General features: G+C 40.9%; 1 protein-coding gene and 1 non-coding gene across 2 annotated transcripts in view; both read left to right on the top strand.

Moving 5' to 3' along the window:
* The first annotated feature begins 1992 nt into the window (after positions 1-1992).
* On the top strand, positions 1993-2156 carry LOC116536826. The gene has a single exon (XR_004262813.1). It is a non-coding gene; the product is annotated as a U1 spliceosomal RNA (small nuclear RNA).
* Positions 2157-12477: 10321 nt separating this feature from the next.
* DIPK2B (divergent protein kinase domain 2B) overlaps positions 12478-21971 on the top strand; it is a 50626-nt gene continuing 41132 nt past the window's right edge. The window contains exons 1-2 of the mRNA XM_032258563.1: positions 12478-12840; positions 21065-21329. Of these exons, the coding sequence (XP_032114454.1) occupies positions 12608-12840; positions 21065-21329 (498 nt within the window). The 5' untranslated portion in view covers positions 12478-12607. The remainder of the gene's footprint in view (positions 12841-21064; positions 21330-21971) is intronic.

Genomic DNA, 21971 nt, shown 5'->3' with positions numbered 1-21971 from the left:
TTTGGGACTAGGGTTAGGTGAAGAGTTCTTACACTTGTTAACTATTTCTAATTGGGAGACCATTAGACTGAGTCTAATTAGAATACCATTAGATTGTGGTTTTGGCACTTTAAATTTGTACATGAACAAACCAAGGTCCAAGGTAAACAGTAAATTAAAACTAGAAATTGTAACAAACAGAAATCACCAACTAATCTCTAACTAGAGATTTTCACTGTAACCACTCAAAATTGTTTATCTTGCTTCTACAAATAAGCAGGTGAAAAAGTCGGAGATTCAGAGTACACAGAGGGAATAGAAAGAAAGATTCATCTTTCTGTTCTCATACTGTATCACCTATGCACCAATAGAGGCTTCTAAGGTATCTATCTTCCTCTATATTCTTAAACTTTATAGAAGTTTCCCCTCTTGCTCCTCCTGGCAGAGTGCTAGCTGTTTGCAGTCTGATGCTGCTCCAATTCATGAATCACTGAATGCTCAAATAAACTCTTTAAAATAGAAATGTACCAAAGTTTTTCTTTTATTAGATCTGGTATCAGAAGTTGGATCCCAGGGAGACCGCCTGATGATGACCTCTGGGAGGAACAAGCAAACAGATATAGGTACCCCGCTGAACTCCTTGTGCTCATTGCCTCTTGCTTTGCATTTGGAGGTCATCACCAGTAAGATCTCTCAGATGCACTAGCTCTACCACTTCTGTCAAGTTCACAGAGTTTATTTGAGCATTTTTAAAATCTAGATTGGTTTCAGAAGTCATGACAGAAACTAGACTTGAGTCCTGTAGAGAGGCTTCAGGTGTCTGATTGGGTGAAACAGAAACTGAATTGGGTTTAGTAAAGGACCCCTGGTAGGAAAGGTTCCAAAGAGGCAGAAAATAATGAATTTATTTAAATACAGAGAGTCTGAGACTTCATCTCAGAACCTGTGCCTTTCTAGAGAAATGGGTGAATATTACCAAAAATAATTTAGAATTTTGATGGGTACAGTGGGGAAGTTTTAACCTAAACAAAATTGCTTATCTACTGGGCACAAAAAAAGTGGGGAGAGATCCTGAATACCTCAGAAACAGCTGGATGTATTTTAAATTGGCACATAGAGGCTTCTAAGGCATCTATCTTTCTTTCTATTCTCCTATGTGTACTCTGAATACTCTGACTTTTTTACTTGGTTACCTACACATCCTTTAAAAAAAAACTAGATAAGCATTTACGAAAGTTAGAACAATCAGGTATGCTTTTTAACCACTCGTATGCATTGGACAGAATCTTAAGCTCAGAGCAATAATGCAATGTATCCCTGTTCAACATAGAAAATGCTTTGCCTAAAAAAACAACAAATGATAGAGAAGGAAGCTACAGGTTTAGCTAAATTAGTTGAACATTTCAAAGAAAAAGATATGAAACAAAAGTCTTTCAAATTAATTGACTTGCAATAACAGTAACAACTCCAGGTCAACCAGCATCCTAGAATGACCTTTGGACTTCCAATAAGCAACTTTTAAATCGACTGCTTACCTGCTTCTGTTCATATGTTTATATATGTCTTTGTATGAATGTATGTATGTTTGTACATTACATATATGCACTATTTTATGGTATTACTAAACTATCTTATAAAATATTTTAAGGAAGTTCTATTCAAATTAGCTGGGGAATAAATAAGGGTTCAAGTAAATAAACTATTTCAAAAATCTCAGAAATATAAAACTAACACAAATGTATTTTTTTCTAAGTTCACATAATTTAGGTAGCTCATTGGTAAATAAAGCTTGCTTTAAAATTGTTGATAACATAAAAATAGGAATGTTTTCAGAATTGTTTGTTTTTCCTGGGTTGCTGGTCAGACAGGTTTGTGTCTGCTAGATGTTTAAGATCACAAAATCATAAATCCAACCTAAGAGCAAAACATGCAGTAAAAATGAATGCACGTCAATCACAGGTATAAAAAATTTTAAAAAGAGAGAACAGTGATGTTTAACCGTTTAAGTTTCTCATACTTACCTGGCAGGGGAGATACCATGATCATGAAGGTGGTTTTCCCAGGGAGAGCCTTATCCGTTGCACTCTGGATATGCTGACCCCTGCGATTTCCCCAAATGTGCAGAACTTGACTGCATAATTTGTGGTAGTGGGGAACTGCATTCGCACTTTCCCCTGGTTAAAAAAACAAACAAACAAACAAACAAAACAAAAACTTTTTAAGTTTCTTTGCCTCTGTGATATTTTTCATACTTGCCTGATTTGTCAACAAAAATAAAATAATTAAGATGATAGTGTAGAGAAGACTTTTCCCTCTGAGACTTTGATAACTAACAGCAGGCGAATTAACAGAAGAAAATGTATACAGATTTATTGAGGAGGGTTATCACAGGAAAGAAACTGAATCCACCCACCCGCATCAATAAGCAGTGAGATTTAGGAGCTTGCACGAACTTTATAGGGAAGAGAGGAAGGAGAATGTAGACAATTTGGGGGAGATTAAATGATTTGAGGGAAAGATAAGTAGGCTCCAGGAGGAATAGATGATGGTTTGCCATAGTTTGTCTGGATATGGTGTTGACTTCTAGTTTTCTCTCCTGTGTTAGGAGTTGGTCTTCTCTGGTTGGTGGATCTCTGTTTAGGCAGATAAGGGAAATCCAGAGAAAGGCTCTCCCTGCATTTGCTATTTTTTAAGTTCCTTCAACCTGAAGTGATCATATACCAAAGTGGCATGTTTCAGGGTGGCCTTTCTTGAAGTCCTTCAACGGCTAGCTTTGTTTAATGTCTCATGAAATTTTTCATGAGCAATTCAAGTATAAATGTTCAGAGCAAGTGATAAGGAGGAGGTGGAGCAAGGTGGCCAAATAGAAGCCTCCATCCATCAGCCTCCCCACAGGAACATCAAATCTGACAACTACGTACACAAAAAAGTAACTTCATAAGAACCAAAAATCAGGTGTGTGATCGAAGTACCTGGTTTTAACTTCATATTGCTGAAGGAGGCACTGAAGGGGGTAGGAAAACCAGTCTTGAATTGCTGACACCACCACCCCCATACCCATGGCAGCAGCCACATGGTGTGGAGAATCTGTCTGCTTCGGGAAGGGAAAAGTCAGTGACTGTGGGACTTTGCATTGGAACTCAGTGCTGCCAACACCAGGCAGAACTCAGCCAATATCCAGGGAGTAAACATTTAGATCAGCTGTAGCCAGAGGGGAACCACCCAGCCTAGTGTTCAAAACATGATGTTGGCAAGCCTCACCACCATGGGCTAAAGTGCTACGGGATCTTAAATAAACTTGAAATGCTATCTAGGACACAAGAACTGCAACTCCTAGGCAAATCTTAGTGCTGTGCTGGGCTCGAAGCCGGTGGATGTGGGAGGCATACAACCTAATGAGACACAGGTTGAAGTGGCTAAAGGAGTGTTTGCATCACTCCCGTCCACCTGAAGGCAGTGTAGCTTGTAGCTCCAAAAGAGACTCTTTTTTTCCACTTGAGGAGAGGACAGGGAAGAGTAAATGGGAGTTTGCTTTGCAACTTGGATACCATCTCAGCCACAGTAGAATAGAGCACCAAGCAGAGTTGTGAGACTTATTCCAGACTCTAGCTCCCAGATATTTCTTGACACACCCTGGGCCAGAAGGGAACCCACTGCCTTGAAAGGAAGAGTCCAGTCCAGGCAAGATTCATCACCTTATGACTAAAGAGCCCTTGGGCTCCAAATAATCAGTAGTGGTAACCAGGTAGTGTATGCCATGGCCCTTGGGTGAGACTCTGAGACATGCTGGCTTCAGGTGAGACTGAGCACATTCCCAGCTGAGGTGGTTATGGGGCAAAACTCTTTCTGTTTGACAAAAGTGGAGAGAAGAGTAAAGGAGACTTTGTCTTGCATCTTAGGAACCAGCTCAGCCACAGAGAAGTAGAGCACAAGCAGGCTTCTTAGGGTCCCTAATCCAGGCCTTGCTTCTTAGATGGCATGTCTGAACTCACCACTGCCCTGAAGGGTGAGTCCCAGGCCAGACAGCATTCAGCACAAGCTGATTGAAGAGTCCTTGGCCTTAACTGAACATCAGTGGTACCCTGGCAGTACTTTCTGTGGGCCTGCGATAGTGGTGGACATAGGGAGAGGCTCTTCTGCCTTAGGAAACAGAAAGAAAGAGTGGGAAGGACTTCATCTTGTGGTTTTTGGTGCCAGTTTAGCTGTAGTAGACAACCAGGTAGATTTTTAAGGTTCCTGATTCCAGGCCCTTATTCATGGACAGCATCTCTGGGCCTTCCCAGAGCTCTGGGAAACTTGCCACCATGAAAGGAAGGACACAAGACTGAATGGCTTCACCAGCTGCTGATTGTAGAGCCCTAGGACCTTAAGCAAATATAGATAGTAGCCAGGTGGTAGTTATAACAGGCCTTGGGCAAGACCCAGTGCTGAGCTGGCTTCAGGCCTGACCTGGCACAGTCCCAGTTGTGTAGTCACCAGGGTGCTTGTGTTACACATTCATCAGCTCCAGGCTGCTCAGCAGAGAGAGAGAAACTGTTTGGGAGAAAGTAAGGAAAAAGGACAAGAGTCTCTGGTAATCTAGAGAATTTATCCAGATCTTATCCAAGACCACCAACGCAGAAGCTCTTATAAGTCCACAAGAACTACAGCATTACTGGGCTTGGGGTGCCCTCTAATGCAGATATGGCTGCAGTGACTAAAAACTTAGATCACAACACCCAAGTTCCTTCAAAAACCTGGAAAGCCTTCCCAAGAAGTTCAGGTGAAAATAAGCCCAAACTGTGAAGACTACAATAAATACCTAACTCTTCAATGCCCAGATACCAAAGAATATCTATAAGCACCAACACCATCCAGGAAAACATGATCTCATCAAGTGAACTAAATTAGGTTCCAGGGGCCAATTTGAGAGAGACAGAGATATATGACCTTTCAAACAAAGAATTCAAAATCGCTGTGTTGAGGAAACTCAAAGGAATTCAAGGTAACACAGAGAAGGAAATCAGAATCCTATCAGATAAATTCAATTAAAAAAATGAAATAATTCAAAGGAATCAAACAGATATTCTGGAGTTGAAAAGTGAAATTGACATGCTGAAGAATGCCTCAGAGTCTCTCAGTAGCAGAATTGATCAAGCAGAACAAAGAATTAGTGAGCCTGAAGACAGGCTGTTTGAAGATACATAGAGGAGACAACAGAAAAAAAGAATTCTAAAAAAGCATGGCTACAAATATAGAAATTAGCCTCAAAAGAGCACATCTAAGCGATATCGTCCTTAAAAGGGAAGTTGAGAGAAAGATGGTAATAGAAAGTTTATTCAAATGGATAATAACAGAGAACTTCCCAAACCTAGAGAAATACATCAATATTCAATAACAAAAAGCTTACAGAGCACCAAGAAGTTTTAACACAAAGAAGACCACCTCAAGGCATTCAATAATTGAACTCTCAAAGGTCAAGGATAAAAAAAAGGATCCTAAAAGCAGAAAGGGGAAAGCAACAAATAACATACAATGGAATGCCAATACATCTGGAAGCAGACTTTTCAGTGGAAACCTTGCAGGCCAGGAGAGAGTGACATGACATATTTAAAGTGCTGAAGGAAAAAAACTTTTACCCTAGAATAGTAATATCTGGTGAAAATATCCTTCAAACATAAAGGAGAAATAAAGATTTTCCCAGGCAAACAAAAGCTAAAAGGTTTCATCAACACCAGGCCTGTCCTATAAGAAATGCTAAAGGGAGCTCTTCAAGGAAAAGAAAAGGACATTAATGACAAATAAGAAATCATCTGAAGGTATGAAACTCACTGGTAATAAGTACATAGAAAAACACAGAATATTGTAACATTGTAATCATGGTGTATAAAAACTATTCATATTTTAAGTAGAAAGGCAAAAACATAAAGTGATCAAAAATAACTATAACCGTTTTGCAAGATGTAGTACAATAAGATATAAATTGAAACAACAAAAAGTTAAAAAGCAGAGAGACAAAGTTGCATAGAGTTTTTATCAGTTTTGTTTTTGTTTGTTTATGCTATCGGTGTTGTCACTGGTAAAATAATGGGTTATAAGATAATATTTGCAAGCCTCAGGGTAACCCCAAACCAAAAAACATATAAAAAATACACGAAAAATAAAAAGCAAGAAATAAAACCATACTACCAGAGAAAATTACCTTCACTAAAAGGAAGCCAGGGAGGAAAAAATGAAGGAAGAGAAGACCATAAAACAACCAGAAAACAAATAATAAAATGACAGGAGTAAGTCCTTACTTATCAATACAACATTTAATGTAAATAGAGTAAACTCTCCTATCAAAAGTTATAGAGCAGCTGAATGAATAGAAGAACAAGACCTAGTCTGGGTGCGGTGGATCACACCTGTAATCCCAGCACTTTGGGAGGTTGAGGTGGGCTAATCACCCGAGGTCCGGAGTTCAAGGCCAGACTGACCAACATAGAGAAACCCTGTCTCTACTAAAAATACAAGAAATTAGCCAGGTGTGGTGCTGTTTGCCTGTAATTCCAGCTACTCGGGAGGCTGAGGCATGAGAATTGCTTGAACTGGGGAGGTGGAGGTTGTGGTGAGCTGAGATCACTCCATTGCACTCCAGCCTGCGCAACAAGAGAAAAACTCCAACTCAAAAACAAAAAAGGAAAACAAGACCCAATAATCTGTTGTCCACAAGAAACACACTTCACCCATAAAGAAGCACATAGACTGAAAATAAAGGGATGAAAAAAAGATATTCCATGCAAATGGAAAACAAACAAGAGCAAGAGTACCTATACTTATATCAGATAAAGTAGATTTCAAGACAAAAAGTATGAGAAAAGACAAAGAAGGCCATTGTATAATAATGAAGGGGCCAATTCAGCAATTTTAAATATATGTGCAACCAGCACTAGAGCATCCAGATATAGAAAGCAAATAATAGCCGAAGCTATCCTGGGCAAAAAGAATAAAACCAGAGGAATCATATTACCTGACTTCAAATTATACTACAGAGCTATAGCAACCAAAACAGCATGGTACTGCCATAAAAACAGACACATAGACCAATGGAACACAATAGAGAATGCAGAAACAAATCCATACATCTACAGTAAACTCACTTTAGACAAAGGTGCCAAAAACATACACTGGGGAAAGGATGGTCTCTTCAATAAATGGTTCTGTGAAAATTGGATATCCATATGCAGAAGAATGAAACTAGATTCCTAACTCTTGCCATATGCCAAAATCAAATCAAAATGGATTAAAGACTTAAATCCAAGGCCTCAAACCATGAAACTACTATAAGAAAACATTGGGGAAAATCTCCAGGATATTGGACTGGGCAAAGATTTCTTGCATAATATCCCATAAGCACAGACAACCAAAGCAAAAAATGGGCAAATGGGATCACAGCAAGTTAAAAACCTTCTGCACAGCAAAGGAATCTATTAACAAAGTGAAGAGACAACCCACAGAATGGGAGAAAATATTTGCAAACTATCTATCTGACAAGGGATTAATAACCAGAATATGTAAGGAGTTCAAACAACTCTATAGGAAAAAATTACAATAATCTGATTGTTTAAATGGGCAAAAGATTTGAACAGACTGAGAAAAAAGATGTAGAGATGGAAAACAGGTTTATGAAAAGGTGCTTAACACCACTGATCATCAGACAAGTGCAAATCAAAACTGCAGTGAGATATTATCTCACCCCAGTTAAAATGGCTTTTATCCAAAAGTCAGGCAATAACAAATGAATAGAAGAACAAGACCTAGTCTGGGTGCAGTGGATCACACCTGTAATCCCAGCACTTTGGGAGGTTGAGGTGGGCTAATCACCTGAGGTCCAGAGATAATGTGGAAAAAAGGGAACCTTCATACACTGTTGGTCAGAATGTAAATTAGTGCAACCACTACGGAGAATAGTTCAGAGGTTCCTCAAAAAATTAAAAATTGAACTACCATGTGGTCCAGCAATCTCACTATATAGCCTAACAGGGTATATACTCAAAAGAAAGGAAATCAGTATATCAAAGAGATATCTGTATTCTCATGGTTACTGTAGCACTATTCAAAATAGCCAGGATTTGGAAACAACCTAAGTGTCCATCAACAAACAAATGGATAAAGAAAATGTGGCACATGCAAACAATGGAGTACTATTCAGCCATTAAAAAGGAGATCCTGTCATTTGCAACAACACAGATGGAACTGGAGATCATTATGTTAAATGAAATAAACCAGGCATAAAAAGACAAAAATTCACTTATTCTCACTTATTTGTGGGAATCTAAAAGTCAAATCAATTGAATTCATGGAGATAGAGAGTAGAAGGATGGTTACCGGAGGATGGGAAGAATAGTGAGGGTGTCAGGGGAGGGGAAGTGGGGATGGTTAATGGGTACAAAAAATAGTTACAAAGAATGAATAAGAGCTAGTATTTGGTAGCACAACACGGTGACTATAGTCAATAATAATGTAATTGCACATTCTTTAACAACTGAAAAACTATAATTAGATTGTAACACAAAGGATACATGTTTGAAGGTTTGGATACCCCATTTACCCTTATATGATTATTACACATTAGATGCCTGTATTGAAATATCCTATATACCCCATAAATATAAATACCTATTATGTGCCCACAAAAGGCAAAAGTTAAAAAAAAGAACAAATGAATTGAGTAAATGTAAATGAAATAAAAGTCTATAAACTTCAAAAGTAATTATGTTTTATAAAATATGTCTACCTAAAATTGTTTCAAAAATCTTTTTTTTTGTAACTTGAAATCTTTTTTTTTTTCTTTTTTTGAGACAAAATCTTGCTCTGTTGCCCAGGCTGGAATGCAGTGGTGCGATCTCAGTTCACCGCAACCTCCACCTCCAGGGTTCAAGCAATTCTGTCTCAGTCTCCTGAGTAGCTGGGCGCACACCACCACCCCCGGCTAATTTTTGTATTTTTAGTAGAGATGGGGTTTCACCATATTGGTCAGGCTGTTCTTGAACTTCTGACCTCAGTTGATCCACCCACTTTGGCCTCCCAAAGTGCTGGGGTTACAGGCATGAGCCACCATGCCCGGCCAGTAACTTGAAATCTTAAAGTTATGTTATGTTCAGTTAAGTAATAAATATTCATTAAATATTGAAGCCATTTCTCAGTAAGTTAAAACATTAATTGCTGAACATAAGATTAAAGAATATATACTTTGGCATTTTGTTTTTATACAGTATAGAGAAGCTAATTATATTTGGGTCTGTTAATAAACATGAAATATTATATATGACATGGTGTTTGTTTATAAAATGCTCATATGAAACTGTTTATAATGCTTACCAGTTTTCACTAGAAATTAAGGTTACTAAGAATTTAAAATTCTAATTAGTGTTTGTAATTAAAACTTCTAGAAATAATAAGGGCAACAACTGTATATGTGAATGAAGTAAGGCATGTTTTATCAAGGAAGTTGTAAGTATAAGGATGTATTTTTGTGAAGGGGAGAAAAGGGGTAATTTTTGTCTTAAATTAGAGTGATTCATTGGTCCACAGTGGGAGCGAGGAATAGTATAGGACAAACTAAATTGATATAAGAAAGGGATTGACAGTTTAAAATTTGAAAAAGGTATTTCATGTGTTGTCAAGCTTGCTAAAATTCAATAAATTTATTAGAAGGGTTTTTAAAAATTAGCTTTAATATCAAAAGTACATTGATACAAAGCTAGACACTGGCTTTTTTTTTCTGTTGAAAGAACAAAGTTTTCTTGGTGAAAGGTTTTTCTTTTAAGTAATTTACCTTACAAGGATTTGTGTTTTATTAGGATAATTTCTTGTGCTTCATGTTGTCTTTTACTTGGTATTTGATTATATATATTTAAAAAAACTGAGTCTTCTCAATATTAAAAGAGCTAAGTTGTTTTACAGCTATATAACCTTTCTGTATTTGCCTCTCATAGTTTCATAATGACTAAAGATCCTATTTAATCAAGTGTTTTAGACCTTTCGACATTTTTTACAAACTTCCCAAAATAAACTTCTAAAATAACTCTTTTTGACCTAGAACTAACTTTGGGACATCCCAGAGGACCCCTGTAATGTCTGAAAAGGTCTGTGCAGAATTTTTGAAAGATTGTAGCCATATTTATTGTTTTTGAGTATCACTGTCTACCTGTAGACTGGACTGATTTCTGAATTCATCTTGATTCCTCCAATCCAATTTTTTTCCCATTTTTCAGACTTGGAATCACTAAGAACAAGACGTGCTCTGTTCCTGAAACCCCGCAAGACAGATATAGACAACTTGATATGACTTCAGAGGACGACCCTTCTGCCTGATATGTGGACCACTCAGGGAGATCATTGAAACCCTCAGTGCCATAACCAGAGACATTCAAACTGCGAGCCAGAAAAATATGTTTCAAGCTCCAAACTAAATTTCCTCTGGACTCAGACTGAGTTTATAGTTTGCTCTAGTCATTGACCTTTGGTTTTCTTTTGTTTCTCTAGAAATGTTAGTTGGGTTGGTTTGTGAGGACCATGTCTAAGAAACATACTGCAGTCTCTCAGTGTTACCCTACTGGTAGTCACCATCATCCCCGTTGAACTATATTCACTTGAGGTCTTAAATGTGTGTTCACAGTCATCAACAGAATGCCAGATGGTCTCACTGTAATTAGAGCAACAAAAATGAGATGAACAACAAAAGGAATCTTTCCTCAATGAGCTTTGATGTTGTGACTTGTGAGTTTCACACTGAGACAAAGATAACTTAGCAATGATGGCGGCAGAGAGTGATGCTTATGCCCAAGTTTTAGTCAATCTCTCATAAATGAGAGGCTGATCAAAAGGGATGAATTAATTGTTAAAATTCTAATTGGGAGGCCATTAGACTGAGGTGGCTCTGGCACTTTAAATTCCTACATGAACAAACCAAAGCCCGATGTAAATAGTAAATTTCAACTAGAAAATGTACCAATCAAAAAAATCATCAATTAATCTCCAACTAGGGACTTTCGACTCTAACCAATAAAAATTGCTTTCTTTGTCCTGTTTCTGCAAACACTATAAAAGTTTCCTTTCTTGCCCCTCCCAGCAGAAAGTTTGCAGTCTCATACTGCCCTGATTCATGAATTGCTGAATACTCAAGTAAACTCTTTAAAATTTAAATGTGCTTAAGTTTTTCTTTTATCGCACCTGACACCAAAAGCATGATTCAAAAAGAAAAAATTAAGAAGTTGGACTTCAAAATCAAAACTTTCACTCTGCAAAAGACTCTGTTAAAAGAATAAAAGACAAGTTAGCCCGCAGGAGAAAATACTTGCAAGCCACTTATCCAACAGAGGACTAGGATCTAAAATATATAAACAAGTGTCAAAACTCACCAATAAAAAACAAACATGACCAGACATTTGAGTGAGGAGGTTACGCAGACGCTAAGTAAGCACGTGCTTCATCAGCAGAAAATTGTCTTTATTTGCTCTTCCCATCAATGTTTACCAAAACTTGTCAATTGTCCTGAGGCAATCACCACTCCCTCTTACCTCCCTTTCCCCCTCCCCCAGCCCCATCTTCCTGTGTACTTTCTCCTATTTTCAAACTGTGCCCTGCTCCACACCTGTGCCCTCTCACAGAATGTGAGGCAACCTGACTTCCCCGATTTGGTTCTCAGAGGTTCTGTCTATTCCCAAATTAGCACTCCCATCTACTCCATGCTGTGGACTTTATCCTGGTATCCAGAGGAAGGCAATCCTGGTGCAGATAAATCGTACCAAATCTGGCCAAGCCACTGAGAAGTGAAGCAAGTTGGTAAGGGAAGAGAAGCTTTCAGGTCTGTGGGAGAGGGATAGCCACAACTGGGTGCAGTCAGAGGGCTCTTTCTGATGCTCCCCTTATCATGCCACAGAGGCCACCAGGTTCTTTCCCGTCTCCTGTTCCCAGACCAGCAAGACAAGATGGACTAACCTGAGGTTTTCTCTTCCCTAAGCAGCAAAAAGCCTTTGCCGTTCAAATCAGTGCTAAAAGTGCCAGTTGATGGCAAGCAAACTAACCTCTAGTTATTTCATAGCCAGATATGGTAAAAGTGGGGGAAGTAGGGCTCATTAAGGGGGCAGGACAAATGACCTAGCACAGAGGGGACAAAAATTGGTGTGCACGTGAAATCCATAGGGACAGATATACACAGAATTAAAACAGTGGAGGGTGGAGGCTTTCAGGAGCCTTTGAAACTCCCAGGTGGCATGCAGGTTGGACACACATCCTGCATGGACCTTTCCTGCCCTGCCGGGATATCCTGTGTTTGTCAAAAGGACCACACAGGGAAGCCCTGACTATTGTCCTTCCCAAAATCTGCCGGTGAGCCCCTCCCCAGCCTGAAGCAGCCGCTCCCGGTAGAGGAAGAGTAACTCTGGAAACAGCGTTATCAGCATCCTCCACTGACTTCCTCACCTCCTCCGCAGCCTCATTAGCCAGAAGCTCCTCATCATCCTCAAAGAGAAACCTGGGAGGCTGGGATGGGATCAGCACCCAGACGCCAGCCCCCTCTGACAGCTTCCTTTTTGGCCAAGCCCTGCCTCTGTACAACCCCGAGTGGGCAGCCAGAGGCTGCAGCTGGAGCCCAGAGCCCAAGATGGAGCCCCATTTGGGGCCTGAGGCTGCCGCCCTCCGCCACGGCTGGCCGGCCCTGCTGCTGTGGGTCTCAGTCCTGAGCTGTTCTTTCTCCTTGCCAGCTTCTTCCCCTCCTTCTCTGGTGCCCCAAGTCAGAACCAGCTACAATTTTGGAAGGACTTTCCTCGGTCTTGATAAATGCAATGCCTGCATCGGGACATCTATTTGCAAGAAGTTCTTTAAAGAAGAAATAAGGTCAGAATATCAATCAAATAACTCTGAGTCACTAAATTCTGTTCCCTTCTTGTGAAGATGTCCAGGAATTTGTTGAAAAGGAATAAGGATGTAATATATGGGTGGGAGCTGAAACAAATCCTTTTAATCAGAGTGGTAATGGTCTGAAGCTGGGGTGGGTAGGAGGATGATGTAAAGCCAAATTCCAGCCTTAAATGCTAAACCCAACATTTCCTTTTGAAGTGAAAGCTTGAAGTTTTCTTTCCTATGAGCAGAGTAGCCTGGGATGGTTGAGTTTACCAAGTTCATTTCTCACGGTCGGCGGGATATAAAATTTGTAGAAAGCCTGCAATGTGATAGATATTTTAAACCATCGTGAGACTTAATGATGTGCACCAATTATTGAGGTGGAAAGCTGAGACATAGCAAGATAAAGTGACTTCAGTGGGGGAAATGGATAACTTTGTGAGATGATGGGACCCGTTTCGCTATGTATATGCATCTTATAACATCATGTTGTATACTTGAAATATACACAATAAAATTTATTTTTTAAAAAAGATTAAGTAACTTGCACAAGGTTACCACCTAATAAGCGGCAGATCTGGGATTCAAACCAGGACGGTTTGCTCCAAAGTTTCTGAGCCAGCTTTCTGTTCTGAGAGATTGCCTTGATCAGAGGAAAACCGGACTTTAGTAAATTGCATGCACATGGTGCTCAGCAAAGAATGGGGTCACGCTCTGGAATTCAAGGCTATCAACACACAGTCGATGAGTCTTTACCACGGCCAAAATCTAGCAGGGACTTCGGTGACAGCAACTATAACTCTGGTCATCGCTTTCTAGGGGGTCAAGACGAGGGAGTCATTTTAAAAGTGATAATATTAAGGCTTGGTCTGATGCAGGGCAGTGTAAAGGACCTCCAGGAGCTCCATTAATTCCAAATGGGAGCTGGGGAAGGGCTTCCCCACGTGGAGGTGTTCTGAGCAAGGCCGTTTAAAGGATGAGCTGAAATGCAATGGGAGGTGAAGGGCTTTTAAGGTGGAAGTAACATCTTAAGCAAAGGTGTGGGAAGAGGGAAAAGGTGTTTAGCAGCTAGAGCGTGGGATGTATGTGGCGGCATGACAGAGGAGGACATTGAAGGGATATATGGGGCAGGGGGTCTTTAACTGCCATGCCAAGGAATTGCGGCCTTAATCCCGTGGACCAGTGGTTCCCAGTCTTTTCAGTACCAAAGACCCTTTGTCATATGCCCTTTCTCCTCCATCTTCCTCAAACGACCTGACTTATGCTTGTAAGATTTGGTGACCAAACAAAAGGCATTAAAATGATTTTATTTGCAATCTGTATTAATCAAAGACATTTTTGCTTACTCAACTAAATTACTAAATAGAAATCATAGACAGAATACCAATCAAAAATCTTAAACGGCTTCTGTGAGGCATTTTATGGAGTTGCTTTTCCTATTCAGCCTTTTTAAAGGCATATTATACCTTTTTAAAGGCATTTTTGAAAGACCACCCGTTGAGGAATCTCTATTGCAGGCCATGGTGAGAGTGTTAGGCTGGAGAGGAGCAACGTGAGATGTGCGATTTGGGAAGAGCTCGGGGAAAATGTACAGGACGGACTGGTGGTGCTGGCAGGGGCTATGAGAGCAGTTCCCATAGTCCAGGACGCGAGTCATGGGGAACAAAGTCGAATAGGAAGGATACAAGTCGGTTCAGCTATAGAGTCATTCTGTTGACCAACACCATGTGAGAGAAAGTCAATATGGAGATGTCGAATGTGAATTCAAGGTTTTCTGCCTGGGAAATGAGATGAAGAGGACCAAGAACACAAGGGAAGGGATGCTGATTCCTTGGAGAGAGGAGCCAAGGAGAAGGCAGATATATTTTAAAATAGGAGGGAGAGAAATTTAAGGGTTCAACTGAGGAAGAGCTCTAGGATGACTGCATATTCACCAAAGGGCAATAAATGAAGTTGTTCTTTCCAGGCAGATGCTAGCCAAATTCAGAAAGCATTTCCCTAAATAGGTTTGTGTTCCATTAGAGTTCAGGATATTACTTCATCTCCCTTAGAATTCATTTTCCATGTGCTCGTGAGAGGGAAGTGTGCAGATACAAGCAGGAAAACACCAGGCAGGGCAGATTGATGATCCTCAGCACAAAGAGGCAGACAGAGGCAGTCGGTGGGTCTGGGAAGGTGGTCCTGTTTAGAGTTCTTTTCTCTACATTATAAATAACTTTTTTTCTTATTATTAAAGTTGTGCCTGTTTATTTTAGTATTTTCAGGAAAGATTGATTAAAGAAAGCACAAAATAAAATCACATATAATTCTTCCACCAAGAGATCACCCCTTCGTGAACATTTTCTTGCATATCCTTGCCACCCTTTTTCTAAGTGTGAATTAAGAAAATTTTTTACCAAAATGTGAACATGCTATGTAGACTTTTTGGAAACAATTATTTAACAATACATCCGGGACATCTTTCCATATTATTGAATGATCTTCTGCACACTTTGATTTTTAACAGCTTCATGGTATTCAATCGCATCAATCAACCATAATTTATTTAACTAAGTATAACTTATTTAATTATTTAACCATAATTTATTAAAACCGCCATTGTGAGACCAGAGGTGGTTTTTTTGTTTTGTTTTGTTTTGTTTTTCTTTTTTTAACATGGGGTTTCACCATCATGGCCAGGCTGGTCTTGAACTCCTGGCCTCAGGTGATCCACCCACCTCGGCCTCCCAAAGTGCTAGGATTACAGGCATGAGGCACCACACCCAGCTGAGACCAGAGATTTTTAATTTCACTTTTTGGTATTATAAACAGTTCTATGTTAAACATTCCTGCAGCTATGTTTTGTGCACATCAGTGATAAATTCCTTATGACAAACTTCTAAAAGTGAAATTTCTGGGTCAAAAAGACAAAATGGAAGGAGATATATATATATCTAAATAGAGACTTCTACTTGTAAAGCTCACTTCTTGCATGCTTACAAATATTTAATACTTTTTTTAGTTGCATTTCTTCTGAGTTGAAACTTTCTTCAGATTTCTTGACCATTTGTATTTCTTCGTTGCTAAATTTTCTACAGGTTCACATCCTTTCCCTCTCTTTCTAATGGTGTACTTGTTCATTGTGTTCTTGTTGATTTCCAAACGTTTTCCCACTTTAAAAGAGTGATTACCATGACACCTTAGGAGAAAGCCCATCCAAAACTGTCAGCTATTTGGTTCAAATGCTATAGCCAGGTCCTAGTCCTCACTAAGGATTGGAAAATTCTTGCATCTGTTCAGCAGCAGATCATAGATGGGCTTCCCAGACTGGCTGGATATGCTGAAGACACATGACTAACAGATAAACGTCACCTTTCCTCTTTACTCTTGTCTTTCCTTTGGCAAGAATGCTAAGGATGAATCACATACTTCCCATACTCAACCACTGACCTTTAAAATTATGAATGTTTACAGTACCAATCTTCCCATACATTCCATGTTGACTTTTAAATCCTGAATGAAAAAGTTAAGGGAAGCTAGGAAAATGAGTCAGCCTGATTGCCATACTCTTCCTACTGACAATATACCTATATATGAAACCCTGAGAAGTCACACCAATTGGTAAGATCTCCCATGATCTGGTTGGTCAGTATTGTGCATGCGGGGTGTGGAGGTCGGGAAGTAAATAGTGGCAGTACCTCTGATCACAATAATCCCTAGGAGTTCTAGGCTCTTACCAGGGCTAATGCTTTATCTCACCTTCCTTACTATACACACTTGGTCTTCTATACCACCTCCACTATCAAAGTCTTAAAAAACTGTTTAAACACTTCCAACTGAGCAGTGGAGGGCTCACAGTAAAATAACTAACTCATCAGGCCTGATTTGGCCGTCCCTTCTCCCTTGCCTCTTATCTGTCTCCTTGCCCTCAGAAGTTGATAATAATTATTGTCTTAACTCACTTCTTTACATCAACTCAGGGGCCTTGGGAAATACAGGGCTCAAGAGCTTATGGCAAAAGTATTCATCTACACGTTCAGTCATCCTTATGTGAACCTATGCACCCGTTCATCCACCATCCATCTACCCATTCATCCAGGTAGCCCTCCACACATTCTTCCACCCAACCATCACTCTGTGCATCCCACCATCCAGCCCTCCATGTATCTCTCTACTCACATATCTATCTGTACACCTGAATACCCATTCATCCATCCAACTGCAAAGTATTGAGCACTAACTTGGTACTCTGCTAAACACTGAGTTACAAACTTAAAAGAGGTCAAATCTTTGCTCTGAAGGAGTTTATTTTCTATTAGGAAGACCAATAAGTAAATCAATGGTTAAAACAGAGTATGGGAAATATTTTTAAATGTCTTACACAGGGTATCATGGGAGTGTATGGGAAGGTCCCACCTGGGGGTGAGGGAGTGAGTTCGAAAGAGGTGGTACCCATCTGGGTTTTAAAGGGCTACATAGGGATTTTCCAGACAAGGAAGAGAAAGAAAGTGTCTCAGACAAAGGTGTCAGCATATGACAGGTGGCTGGAACCTCAGAGGCCCGAAAGAATGTGGCTTATCCAAGGATAGTCAGTGGATAAGCCATATTTGGTGAGATCAAAGCAAACTTGTAAAAAGAGCAGAAGGCAATGCAGCAGGCCGAGCATTGTGAACTAAGCTCTAAGCACTAAGGAGCATGAACTGTAGCGTGAGAGCTTTGGAGAGACACTGAATGGTTTAAGGGTTCAGTGCAGAGCTAGGGGATGAAGAAGAGGGAAGAGAGGAAAAACAAATTTAGGAAGGCATATCTACAGACTTTGCACTTGACCAGACACAAGCATCAGAAGAATGCATGGGAAGAGGGCATTTTATTTGAATTCCAAAGCTGTCTCCCTCGCCTACACCCCCATCCCATGTTGAGGGATTTAGGGGGATTGGACCACATGGCCTTGATGCTTTCTCCCAGCTCTGAGAAACTATAATTCTGCTTGTCCATCTTTCAACACAATGAGGAACTTGGCCAGCCTCACTCCAGTCAGGCCCATGATCTCAATTTAGGAGGAGGATTAGAATGCTGTCTCTGCTTTGTGGTTGTCCAAATTCCAGGATAGGAACATTTTAGTGAATCAAAACCACTGACATTTTCTCACTGCCATTCTTCTATTCAATAAAGTAGGCAGTCAGTGCTGTAAGAATATATATTTTTCCCATTCAATGCAATAAGTGTATTACCGTTTTGAATGAGGGGAGAAGTACAGCCTGTAATCCTGTTTATTTGTCTCAATTAGTCCTTATGGAATGCCTCAAGGCATCACGGAACCTGCCCAGGCACTCATTATTAGTCATCTGCCAAGAAGAGCCTCCTTAGGAGGTGGGGACAGAAAAAAAAAGGACAATGAACTTGTCTCAAAGGGCAGGAAATCTCTTCCCACACCACCCCCACCAGCTGGGAGAACAGGAGCTTTGAGTTCTGCCCTCCTCTACCACTAATTGCCTGTGAGTCTTCAGAAAAGTCATATGTATGTTCTGCATTTAATTTTCTCATCCTCAAAACAAGATGCAGAATGGAGCAGGGACAAAATAATCCTCAAGGATCCTGCCACTTATAACTCCTAATAATGTTACCAATCTGTTTCTATGAGCTAATTCATAAAATGGGTGATAGAGTAATAAGCAACCACAAAGTGATAAAAGAAACAAAATTAAAATTACTGGGGCCAGGCACCTTGGCTCATGCCTGTAATCCGAGCACTTTGGGAGGCCGAGGGGGGAAGATCACTTGAGGTCAGGCGTTCAAGACCAGCCTGGCCAACATGGTGCAACCCTGTCTCTACTAAAAATACAAAAATTAGCCAGGTGTGGTGGCACTTGCCTGTAATCCCAGCTGAGGCAGGAGAATTACTTGAACCCAGGAGGTGGAGGTTGCGGTGAACCAAGATTGTGCCACTGCACTCCAGCCTGAGCGACATAGTGAGATTCAGTCTCAGAAAAAAAAAAAAAATTAATGGGGTTCCTTGGTGTTGGGTATGGAGGTGCAGTGGTATCCCCACTGCAAGCTCTGGAGCCTTGAATGCCACTTCCTCCAATTCTTGGTCATGTGACCTTGGGCAAATGACATAATCACTCTGTGCCTCAGTTTCCTCATCTGTATGTTAATAATAATATCAACTTCATATGTTTATTGAAAGGATTAAATGAATCAGTACATATAAAGTGTTTAAGTAAGTGACTGGCACACTTAAGTGTTTCACAAATATTTGTTACTATTATCATTATCTAAAAGAGTCACCTAGTGATAACTTTCCTGCTCCCGTCCCTTTGGTGGTTAGTGGGGCGGGGAGTGGGGGCGAGTTTGAAACTCCATGAGCAAGAGCAGCTGCAGGATACAGGCAGACAGGCCCGTCTCTGGGTCTTGGGCCCTTATCCACCTAGAGGGGAGGATCATTTCCCATAGTTGTCGTGAAACTTCTAGTAAAATGGACTCATTTCAAGTTTACACTGTTTCATCTTTTCAAATACATTGATGGCAGTGTTCTTGTACAGAATCCTTTGTGCCTACTTCCGTTGCAATTTGCATCGTCCTGCGTTGCAGAAGTTACTCACTGGCAGTTTCCACTGGAGCACCTTCCCAGATGTGAGAGGCTGGAGCTCTAGTGCATAACTCAGGGATTCAGAGGGCTGGGCTCTCCAGCTTCCTGGCTGAGTCCCTTGACCTCTTTGCCCTTGTAATTTTTGTGTGTGACTTTCTTTGCCATCAGAACAGTGAGAAAAGCTTGCAGTCTCTTAGGGTAAAGTTGTGTTGGGTAAGGGAGAAAAACAACTCAATCTAGGGTTTGGGCCTAGTCGAAATGTTAATTCTTCCAAAACTCATTATCCAAAACTCATTATCATGGGGTGGCCCAATAATAAGAATTTAAATATTCTTATTTAAATTCAGTATATAACATGTCTTATGCTGCTTGATTTTCATTTGCTGTATGACCTTCAATTTTTAATAATAACGAAGGTAAACTTTTTCTGAGTAATTTTTTGTACATAAATCAAAAAGAGATTTAACATTCTTCCCTAATGGAAATATCAGCACACAGCTGGAGAAATGACTATGGAGAAAACATAACTGTGGGGCCTAGGAAATTGGCAGATGATAATAGGTCAATGCTGGCCAGGCGCGGTGGCTCATTCCTGTAATCCCAGCACTTTGGGAGGCCGAGGCAGGCGGATCACCTGAGGTCAGGAGTTCGAGACCATCCTGGCCAACATGGAGAAACCCCGTCTCTACTAAAAATACAAAAATTAGCCAGGCATGGTGGTGCGTGCCTGTAATCCCAGCTACTTAGGAGGCTGAGGCAGGAGAATTGCTTGAATCCAGGAGATGGAGGTTGCAGTGAGCCAAGATTGAGCCATAGCACTCCAGCCTGGGTGACAGAGTGAGACTCCATCTCAAAAAAAAAAAAAAAAAAAAAAAAAGGCAAATGCCTCTCCCTAAGGAGGATTAAGAACTGACCAGGCCATCATGCAGAATCACACACCTCCTGGAACCCAGATAGCTTCCAATTTGGTGATAATTTAGTAGTCACTCTTGCCTGAGACTTTGTTGGTGCTGACGATTTAAATTTTTAGACTGAAAACAAAATTAATGGGGCTGCTTGGGGTAGGGTATGGAGGTACAGTGATCTCCTTAGTGTAGGCCCAAGAGCTTCTTCAAGAACCTCTGTGGTTCCAAGACCCAGCCATTGGTCAGAGGGTGAGCAGTTTGGGGAACCAGTGTAGGGAAAGGGAAAGATACTGAGGTTTGCTGACAGACAGCCCGGGGTCCGCACCTCTGATCGGCAATGCATTGTCTGACTTTGGTCAAGATACTTAAGCTCTATAAGCCTGAGTTTCTACCCTGTACAGTGGAAATTGAATATTAGGGGAATCAAAAATGGCAGTGTACGTAAAGCTGCTATCTTTACAGGGAGTAAAAGTTCAGAGAGCCACGGCTAGTGTTTCTGTGCCAGTTGCATGAAGAGGATCGTGTCTGTGTGCGACTCACAGCTCCCTCACCTTTTCTGATATGACATATACACGGCCCTAAGTTTGAAGAAACAAAAATAGTCGTCTTACAAAAAGAATTTCGAACACCTCCGTCTAAATAGGAGAAATGGATCGGTTGGGCTCTTGTCCCCTGTCTCCCTGTCCCTGGGCTCTGCGAGCCTCCCGTTCACAGGCCAGTCCTCAAAGGGCTATTCTTCTGACAGGTCTGACAGCTGGCTGGCTTCCCACCTTGGACTGCCTCCCGACTTCTTGCTTTCTTATCCTGCAAATTACTCAGATGATTCCAAAATCTGGCGCCCTGTGGAGATCCTTAGGCTGGTCAGCAAATATCAAAACGAGATCTCAGACAGGAGAATCTGTGCATCTGCCTCAGCCCCAAAGACCTGCAGCATTGAGCGTGTCCTGCGGAAAACGGAGAGGTTCCAGAAATGGCTGCAGGCCAAGCGCCTCACGCCAGACCTGGTGCAGGTGAGTGTGAAGGCCATGGGAAGGGGGTGCAAAGGGGAGGATAAGAGAGAGAGATGAGAGATTCATTCCCATCTCATAGCTCAGTTTGAGGAAAAGGAGAAGCTGTGGTCTGTCTAAAGTGTGACAAAACACTGTCATAAAACAGAGTTGCTTACGGTAAAACAGTAACTAAACAAGGTTTACTTATAAGGTTCCATCCCATTGTCATCCCGCATTCTCTCTGATGCGATCCTCAGCGACAATTTGAGAAACAGTTCTTAGCTGGGACCTCTGGCCTGAAGATCTGACAGGATGACCCTTGCCAGCCCATCCTTCTGTCAGGGCTTAATTCACCTGTATCCTTCTCTGACAGCCCTTTGCCAGCCCCCAGGCTAGCCAAGTGTCCCCTCTTAGAAGCGCCCATGTACATCCTGTTTCACAATACAGAGAGACCACTTTGAAAGCCAGGTTCCTCCTCTATCTCCCACTGTAAAGAATAACCAAACCTCAGTCATTACAGAAGCCAACCTAAATAATACAGCATCCTCTTCCCACCTGAGAGCCTCCCACCCACTCCCATGAGCATGCTGCCCTGGGAACTTCAGCACTTTGCCGGTGCTGTCATATCCAGCACTGGGTCCCTCCTATACTATCATCTCAACT

This window comes from Sapajus apella, unplaced genomic scaffold (assembly GCF_009761245.1).
Source record: "Sapajus apella isolate SASKATOON/1434 unplaced genomic scaffold, GSC_monkey_1.0 scaffold103, whole genome shotgun sequence".
NCBI lineage: Eukaryota > Metazoa > Chordata > Mammalia > Primates > Cebidae > Sapajus > Sapajus apella.
Note: the sequence above shows the minus strand (reverse complement) of the source record. Positions and strands in the feature narration are given on the sequence as shown.